Below are 9,861 nucleotides of genomic sequence, written 5' to 3'. Positions count from 1 at the left end.
GACAGATGTTCTGGACGGCTCACCACCAAGCCTGACCTAATAAGACATATGTTGAGCCCTGCACACAACAAGCACAGACGCAACATTTAAAAAAATTAACCCTGTATGAGACCACAAAGCAACCCTCAACAACATCATACAGGTCACAATACAATGAAATTAGCAATTTAAATCTCAGGAAGATCAGAGAGGGGCACCTGACTGGCTCAGTCAGTGATGCCAGTGATTCTTGGTCTCCGGATTGCAAGTTCAAGCCCCATGTTGGGTGTAGAGATTACTTAAAAAGAAAATCTTAAAAAAGAAAAGAAAGTGCGGATCTAAATGGCCTCCTTTCCACCCTGGGCAGATTCATACAGCCCATTCCAGGCAACAGGTCTGGTCCTTGTCTTAAAAAGTAAGAAAGCCGTAGCGCAGACTTGCATGCTACACTTTGTCCGGTGTGGGCCGGACCTGTCCCTGGTTTCAGCTGGGACCTGAAGGCTTCCTGGAGGCCCGAAGAAGGAGCACCACAAGGTCTCCCTGGGCCCCAGTTGTGACCAAGGCAAAGGGGCTCTGTCTCTTTCAGCTGAGCCAGCAGGTGGTGAGTTCCCACTCCCCCAACCTCAGCCTGGGGTTATCTCCTCACCCCAGGCTGAGTGAGCCACTCAGAAGGAGCCTGACCCTCACTGCTTGCAGGCTGTGGGGTACAGGCCCTGATGTCCAGTTCACACCTGGAAGAGTCCCCACACTAGCCTGGACACACAGTGAGGCAGGGCAGGGGGACAGCAGAGTGAGGGCAGGGGGTGGAGTCTCCCCAAGGAAAGAGCTTGGATGGGCCATGGGACCCAGAGAGAAGTGGACCCTGGATGCCCCATGGCTGGTGACAGTCATAAGAAGCCACTTGGAGGAAAGGCATTGCCTGCTTCTTGTCTGTACAGTTGGGGGATCCTCATTTAGAAAAACCCCAAAGGAGGGAGAGTCAGCTCGGCATGCCTGCTCAGGCCAAAGAGCCTGAAGCCAGATCTCCCGTGGCCCTCAGAAGCCACCCTTCCCCTTCCTGCCACCTCTTCTTCTGCCAGCTCCAAACCCAGAGGAGTGGGGTGGGGGAGGGGACACCAACCTGTCCCTCCCTCCGGGGCTTGCCTGGGCCGCCCAGAGTGGAGGGGGCTGAGGGGCTTGTCTGTGAGTGAACTTCAGGGATGTCTTATTATCTTCATTATTAAATGAGAATGTTACAGCAGCTAAAAGTAACTGAAGGCGTTTCTTCTCCAGCAGTGACCTCGGGTCAGGGTGCCACAGGCCAAGCCTGTCAAACACCTCAGGGAAGAGGAACCCTGGCTGCCCTCTGGCTGTTAGCTTTTGCTCAGTGCAGCCACCATCCCTCCAGCCGGCTGTGCCGAGGCCCTGCTCCCCTGGCGGGGCAGCCTGGAGCCGCTTCTCACCAGCGCCCCACACCTCCGTCAGCTCTCAGGCCTGCCAGTTGCTGAGCCCTTTGGACCTGCACGTTTTTAGAAGTGGAGTTTGGAGTCTGCGAACCCTGAAGCAGGGAACAGATGCTGCAGGTCCCACCAGTCTCACACCCAGGGCTTTCACTACCTCGTCTCCGTCCCTGCCCCTTCCCTCCCTCACCCATATCTCTGGATCTGACCTCAGCTCCAAAGGGAAGGGCTGGCTGACCATGGCCTGGCATGACCATGGCCAACCCCACCCCGAGTCCTAGCACAGTGGAGGTCCTGTACTTAAATCGATCATTTCTAACAGTTATTCAAAGAAAAGGGTAGCTCTCCGAAGAACCTAATTTATAATCAGTTTGGCTGGTTAGTGAATAGTGATGAAAAAGAAATGAAAAATGAGGTTATTGATCAATCCAATCTTTGGCTTTGAAGACATGTTTTATTATGGAAATGCACACACGCTTACACAAGGCAGGGGGAATGTCACAAATCCTCCAGGTACCCTTCACCCAGCTCCAGCAGTTAGCACTGGGCCGACTCAATCACCTGGCCCTCCACCACCCCCGCACATCACCCACCCTCCACAGCACCGCTATTTTAAAGCAGATCCAAGATGTCATAGCAGCTCATCCACAAACATGGCCCATTGGTATCTCTCAGAGATAACTCCAAGAGAGAAGATCTCTCTTTTAATGTAATAACTACTACTAGCACACTTAAAAAAAAAAAAAAAACCAGTAATTCCTTATCATCAAATACAGTGTTCGAATTTCCCTAATTATCTCTTAAATGTCTCTTTATGAGTGGTTTATTTAAATCTGGATTCAATCCAAGTCCAGCTTCACATGTGGTCAATATGTCTCTTAAATCTCTCATAATCTGCAACAGTCCCCTTCCTCTTTTTCTTTTTCCTTTTTTGTTTATTTGCTAAAAACAAAACCAGTTGTCATGTAGACTTCACTATATTCTGGGTTCTACTGATTGCATCTGCATGAAGTTGTTGTTTGGGATTTTTTTTTGTTTTTTGTTTTTTTTGTTTTGTTTTGTTTTGTTTTTTGGAAAGCTATTGTGTATTTTATTTATTTTTCCACGTAAAGACTATTTTTGTTTTCATTTCAAAACCATTTTTTTTATTTGAGTGTAGTTGACACACAATGTTACCTCAGTTTCAGGTGTGCAACACCTAGTGATTTGACAAGTTGAAATATTATGTTGCACTCATCATTCATGTAGCTATCACCTGTCACCATACAAGGCATTACAATGCCACTGACTGTATTCCCTATACTGTGTCTTTCATCCGTAACTGATCATCCCGTAACTGGAAGCCTGTATCCCCCCACGTCTGTCCCCCCTCCCTCAGGCATGCATCAGCATGTTCTCTGTATTTTTGCTGTTTGTTTAGTCATTTGTTTTTTGTTTTTAGATTCCACTTATGAGTGAAATCACATGGTATCGTCTTGGAGTTTTAACATGTCCCTCTATCAGGAAACCTGTGTTTCCTATAAACTGGTAGTAAATCTACAGACTTATCCAATACAATTTCCATTTCTTTGGTAAGAACACTTCATGGTCTGTGCCATGTTCTTCCATTGCCAGGCAAGGGCCCCACTTCACAAGAGGGTTGCCTTATAGAATAAGAGGTCGCTTCAAGTTGCTTAGTTAATCTCAATACTTTTTAATTTCAGTCACAAACAGAATAAAATTGTAGCTATCTTATAAAAGTTTACATACCTCAAAGTAATCCAACATCTTGTTGGTTATTATGACATAATTTCATATTTAACTGTACATACTTTTACAGCCCTCGTCCTAAAGTTATTCTGTCCTCACACATAGACTTAACATTGTTACATACTTTAACAAAGATGGTATGTGAAAGGGCTATTATTTATACTTAACTTAAGGGTTATTTGGCAGCATGACTAAAGTTGGGGGGAGGTATATGGTATGTATTAGTAGGGAGGTGATTTCAGGGAAGGACTATGTGAAAGGATTTGTGAGATTGAGAATAAGCAGTTTCAAGCATGACTTTGCAGGGAAAATGTTATAAAATGGTGTTTTTTTCTTATTAGCAATCAGCAAGGAGTGTGAAAGGCATCAGAGCTTGGCATGAGCGAGCAATCCTGAGGCCCAAGGCGTCCGGTTGGAGCCTTACATAAGCACCAACAGCTGGATCACATTTCCAGTTCAGATATTTAAAACAACACCATGAAGATCAAAATATTATTTTATCTATAGTTCATCCGTTTATATATTTATTTTTCCTTGAAATAAAAATGTTCTAAAGTTACAGTGTTTGCCACGATGCTTTGTTTAATTCATTTTTCTCGACTGAGGCAATGAAATTCCACACCATCAGATTTTCTTTCTTATACATCTGCTTAACGTTTACACTTAGTTAGAAAGCCCAATTATTCTGTATTTCACCAGAAGTTCTACGTTTTACTGATGATTTCTTTCAAAGAAAAGCTAATATTCAACTTCTTTAGGAGCTGTTACTGGAAAAAGAAGCACCAATCTTGGAGAGAAAAATAAGAATATGGTCCTTTTAATTTTGAGCCCTCCTGCAGGATCTAACTGGTGCTCATGATAAAATGTTGACTCCGTGATTTCTTCCCATACTTACATTATTACAGAGACATTCGTAATGCTCCCTCTTCAAATTAGAAACAGTGTTACATTTGCCTCTTGACAGAGTCCTGGTGCAGTATTACAGAACAAATATTCAGGCACTGAATTTATAAGTAAACCAACATTTCCTTGAATGAACGTATAGGATACTATAGTTAGTTGCATATCAAGTATAGCACAAGGGTAAGACCACATAGGAAACACCAACGATCCAGTGCACTTGTCTTTTTTTTTTTTTTTTGTATATTTTTTATTGGAGTTTGATTTGCCAACATATAGTGTAACATCCTGTCAAGTGCCCCCCTCAGTGCCCATCACCCAAGTCACCCCATCACCTGCCCACCTTTCCTTCCACTACCCCTTGTTCGTTTCCCAGAGTTAAGAGTCTCTCATGTTCCATCACCCTCTCTGATATTTCCCACCCATTTTCTCTCCTTTCCCCTATATTCCCTTTCACCACTTTTTATATTCCCCATATGAGTGAGACCATATAATGTTTGTCCTTCTCCGATTGACTTACTTCACTAAGCATAATACCCTCCAGTTCCATCCACATTGAAGCAAATGCTGAGTATTTGTCATTTCTAATGGCTGAGTAATATTCCATTGTATACATAGACCACATCTTCTTTATCCATTCATCTGTCGATGGACACCGAGGCTCCTGACACAGTTAGGCTATTGTGGCCATTGCTGCTAGAAACATTGGGCTGCAGGTGTCCCAGCGTTTCACTACATCTGTATCTTTGGGGTAAATCCCCAGTAGTGCAATTGCTGGATCCTAGGGCAGGTCTATTTTTAACTCTTTGAGGAACCTCCACACAGTTTTCCAGAGTGGCTGCACCAGTTCACATTCCCACCAACAGTGTAGGAGGGTTCCCTTTTCTCCGCATCCTCTCCAACATTTGTGGTTTCCTGCCTTGTTAATTTCCCCCATTCTCACTGGCGTGAGGTGGTATCTCATTGTGGTTTTGATTTGTATTTCCCTGAGGCAAGTGATGCAGAGCATTTTCTCATGTGCATGTTGGCCATGTCTATGTCTTCCTCTGTGAGATTTCTCTTCATGTCTTCTGCCCATTTCATGATTGGATTGTTTGTTTCTTTGGTGTTGAGTTTAAGAAGTTCTTTATAGATCTTGGATACTAGCCCTTTCTCTGGTACGTCATTTGCAAATATCCTCTCCCATTCTGTAGGTTGTCTTTGAGTTTTGTTGACTGTATCCTTTGCTGTGCAAAAGCTTCTTAACTTAAGTCCCAATAGTTGATTTTTGCTTTTGTTTCTCTTGCCTTCACAAATGTATCTTGCAAGAAGTTGCTGTGGCCAAGTTCAAAAAGCATGTTGCCTGTGTTCTCCTCTAGGATTTTGATGGATTCTTGTGTCACATTTAGATCTTTCATCCATTTTGAGTCTATCTTTGTGTCTGGTGCAAGAGAGTGGTCTAGTTTCATTCTTCTGCACGTGGCTGTCCAATTTTCCCAGCATCATTTATTGAAGAGACTGTCCTTTTTCATGTGGATTCTCATTCCTTCTTTGTCGAATATTAGTTGACCATAGAGTTGAGAGCCCATTTCTGGGTTCTCTATTCTGTTCCATTGATCTATGTGTCTGTTTTTGTGTCAGTACCACACTGTCCTGATGATCACAGCTTTGTAGTACAACTTGAAATCTGGCATTGTGATGCCCCCAGTTCTGGTTTTCTTTTTCAATATTTCCGGGGTCTTTTCTGATTCCACACTAATCTTAAGATGATTTGTTCCAACTCTCTGAAGAAAGTCCATGGTATTTTGATAGGTACTGCACTGAATGTGTAAATTGCCCTGGGTAGCTTAGACATTTTTCCAATATTAATTCTTCCAATCCATGAGCATGGAATATTTTTCCATTCCTTTGTTTCTTCCTCAAATTCTTTCAGAAGTGTTTTGTAGTTTTTAGGGTATAGATCTTTTATCTCTTTCGTTAGGTTTATTCCTAGATATCTTATGTTTTTGGTGCAATTGTAAATGGGATTAACTCCTTAATTTCTTTCTTCAGTCTCATTGTTAATGTATAGAAATGCCACTGGTTTCTGGGCATTGATTTTGTATCCTGCCACATGGCTAAATTGCTGTATGAGTTCTAGCAATCTTAGGGTGGAGACTTTGTGTTTTCTATGTAGAGTATCATGTCATCTGCGAAGAGGGAGAGTATGACTTCTTCTTTGCCAATTTGAATGGCTTTTATTTCCTTTTGTTGTCTGATTGCTGAGGCTAGGACTTCTATGTTGAATAGCAGTAGTGAGAGTGGACATCCCTGTTGTATTCCTGATGTTAGGGGAAAGGCTCTCAGTTTTTCCCCAATGAGAATATTTGTTGTGGACTTTTCATTGATGGCTTTAAGATGCTGAGGAATGTTCCCTTTATCCCTACACTCTGAGGAGTTTTGATCAGGAACGGATGCTGTATTTTGTCAAATGCATTTTCAAATGGCTGAGAAAATGGAAGCCCTTTGAATGTTGTGTCTGCATATCTTTGTCACGTGAGCTTCCCAGTTACTCAGTGGACGGGCCGGGCTCCTGTCAAATGCTTTCTCTGAATCTGTTGAAAGGATCATATGGTTCTTGTTTTTTCTCTTGTTATTATCTATCACGTTGATTGTTTTACCAAGGTGTTGAACCAACCTTGCATCCCGGGGATAAATCTCACTTGGTCATGGTACAATCCTCTTAATATACTGTTGGATCCTATTGGCTAGTATCTTGTTGAGAATTTTTGCCTCTGTGTTCATCAGGGATATTGGTCTATAATTCTTTTTTTGGGGGGGGGTTGTCTGGTTTTGGAATTAAGGTGATGCTGGCCTCATAGAACACATTTGGAAGTACTCCATTCCTTTCTATCTTAGGGTACAGGTTTAGTAAAATAGATATTGTTTCTTCTTTAAATGTTTGATAGAATTCCCCTGAGAAGCCATCTGGCCCTGGACTTTTGTGTCTTGGGAGGTTTTTGATGACTGCTTCAATTTCCTCCCTGGTTATTTGTGTGTTCAGGTTTTCTATTTCATCCTGTTCCAGTTTTGGTAATTTGTGGTTTTCCAGAAACACATCCATTTCTTCTAGATTGCCTAATTTATTGGTGTATAGCTGCTCATAATACGTTTTTAAAATCATTTGTGTTTTCTTGGCATTGGTTGTGATTTCTTCTCTTTCATTCATGATTTTATTAATTTGAGTCTTTTTTCTTTTTAATAAGCCTGACTAATGGTTTATCTATCTTATTAATTCTTTCAAAGAACGAACTCCTGGTTTTGTTCATCTTTTCTACAGTTATTCTGGTCTCTATTTCATTGAGTTCTTCTCGAATCTTTATTATCTCTCTTCTTCTGCTTAGTGCAGGTTTTATTTGCTGTTATTTCTCCAGTTCCTTTAGATGCAAGGTTAGCTTGTGTATTTGAGTTTTTTCCAATTTTCTGAGGGATGCTTGTATTGAGATGTATTTCCCTCTTAGGACTGCTTTTGCTGTATCCCAAAGGTTTTGAATGGTTGTATCTTCATTAGTTTCTGTAAATGTTTTTAATTCTTTTCTAATTTCCTGGTTGACCCATTCATCTTTTAGTAGGATGCTCTTTAACGTCCATGTGTTTGAGTTTCTTCCAAATTTCTTCTTGTGATTGAGTTCTAGTTTCAAAGCATTGTGACCTGAAATATGCAGGGGACAATCCTAATCTTTTGGTATCAGTTGAGACCTGATTTGTGACCCAGTATATGGTATATTCTGGAGAAAGTTCCATGTGCACTTGAGAAGAATGTGTATTCAGTTGAGTTTGGATGTAAAGTTCTGTAGATATCTATGAAATCCATCTGGTCCAGTGTATCATTTAAAGCTCTTGTTTCTTGGGGATGTTATGCTTAGAGGATCTGTCATTTAATGAAAGTGGTGTCTGTTGATGTCTCCTATTATTAGTGTATTATTTTCTAAATATGTCTTTACTTTGGTTATTAGTTGATTGATATACTTGGCAGCTCCCACATTAAGGGCATAAATATTCATGATTGTTAGGTCTTCTTGTTGGATAGACCCTTTAAGTATTATATAGTGTCCCTCTTCATCTCTTACTACAGTCTTTGGGATAAACTTTAATTTATCTGATATGAGGATTGCTACCCCAGCTTTCTTTTGAGGACCATTTGAATGGTAAATGGTTCTCAAACCTTTCATTTTCAGGCTGGAGATGTCCTTAGGTCTAAAATGAGTCTCTTGTGCCACTCATCTTTAAACAGCCATTTCTCCAAAGAAAAGACAACACTGGTTTGCAAAAAGTTGAATAATCTTTTGACATTGCTCTGCATAAAGACATACAAGTGTCCCAGAATGGGGGGGGGGGGAGAAGGTTATCACCAAGGCAGCCTCTAAAAGTGATCATTTCCCTCCTCCGCTGTCATCGGTGACATGGGAACACCCAGGTTGTGTCAGGCAGTTGGCTGGGTTTTAAAATACAGGCTCACTTTCTGTTAACGAAACGCACGTGGATGGGCCCCCCTGGCGTCAGCAGCCCATGGGTTTTTGCAGGAACAGCTTTAGTCCAAGAGGATGGTTTGATCTCAAAATGTTGAAGCAACTAAGGAAAAAAAGAGAGGGGTGATTCAAAATGGGAACAGCAGAGGACTTGCAGTGCTCTGGATGAGTGTCCTTCAGCCTCTTCTGGAGTCCATGGGCAGCAGGAGCCCAGGAAGTGGGCACAGCCATGGTATAGGACACCAGTCACCAGTCAGGGGACACAGGGGAATGCTGTGGGCCCAAAGCAGCACTAGGTCCTGCACGGGAGCCCCGCCTGTCCACTGAGCAACTGGGAAGCTCACATGACAAAACTATGCAGACACAACGTTCAAAGGGCTTCCATTTTCTCAGCCATTTCAAAACTCCAACTCCTCTGCTTCCTCTTTAGGTCTAGGTAAAGAAGGTATCAAAGGAGCAAGAAGGACAGAGGGGACAAGGTGAAATCCCAGGGTTCCCTCCCTCTAGGAATCTGAGGTGATAGAGGACTGGGGGGCGCACCACTGTTGGCAGGTGAATCAGCCAAACAGGTATCAGTGATTAATGTCCTTAATTTAAATATTCTCCATCTGTACCTGGATTCCGTTTCTTATTTCTGTGGTTCAAAAGAGAACCATCTCTACCACTCAGGGAAAAACTGAAAAGCATCTGAATAATGAGTTTTAAAGAGCACCAAAGTATCCATCCCCTAAAGCAAGAACCTCCACCATCAACGGCCCTGGCCTGATGTTCAAGGTCATGTTGGCTTAGGGAACTCAAGGCAACCTGCTCTGACGACCTGTGTCAGAGCACACGTGGGATCTTGGAGGGGACAGAGGGCCATGCTCACCAGCAGACTAGCTGCTGCCCCCTACTGCTGCCCCTGGGTCCAGAAGAAAGCCCCACTTAACAAGCATCAGTTCTGGAGAACATATAATGCCACACGAGATCCAGGCTGCCTACCATCACCCTGCCCTGACTCCCTCTCCACCCTCGTCTCCCAGGCAAAGAAGCAGGGCCCACTGACAGGTCCTAGGGTGGGCTGGGGCTCCAGGGGAGGCCACGCAGGGAGCAAGGGGCAGGAGGTAGGGGTCAGGGGCAGGGTTGATTGGGGACATATATTGAACTCCCTCCATCGTCACGTTCCAGGAGCCAAGCTGAACAACCTGTATTTAGGCAGTCCATCATGTTGTAGTATCCAGAGGGCTTTAGCAAAACATCTAACCTCTGACCTTTGGTTCTGACTTCAGAGAACTGCTTGCATATCCCCTGAAGCAGGAGAATTCACT

At 43.0% G+C, this 9,861-nt stretch overlaps 1 protein-coding gene across 8 annotated transcripts in view; it reads right to left on the bottom strand.

The window, feature by feature from the left end:
- Positions 1-1,852: 1,852 nt before the first annotated feature.
- Positions 1,853-9,861, bottom strand: part of CYP27C1 (cytochrome P450 family 27 subfamily C member 1) — a 46,005-nt gene continuing 37,996 nt past the window's right edge. For all 8 annotated transcript variants that reach the window (XM_072788773.1, XM_072788774.1, XM_072788770.1 and 5 more), the window contains exon 9: positions 1,853-8,657. In XM_072788773.1, coding sequence (XP_072644874.1) covers positions 8,541-8,657 — 117 coding nt within the window. In that variant the 3' untranslated portion in view covers positions 1,853-8,540. The remainder of the gene's footprint in view (positions 8,658-9,861) is intronic.

Source organism: Canis lupus, chromosome 20 (genome assembly GCF_048164855.1).
Source record: "Canis lupus baileyi chromosome 20, mCanLup2.hap1, whole genome shotgun sequence".
Taxonomy (NCBI): domain Eukaryota; kingdom Metazoa; phylum Chordata; class Mammalia; order Carnivora; family Canidae; genus Canis; species Canis lupus.
Note: the sequence above shows the minus strand (reverse complement) of the source record. Positions and strands in the feature narration are given on the sequence as shown.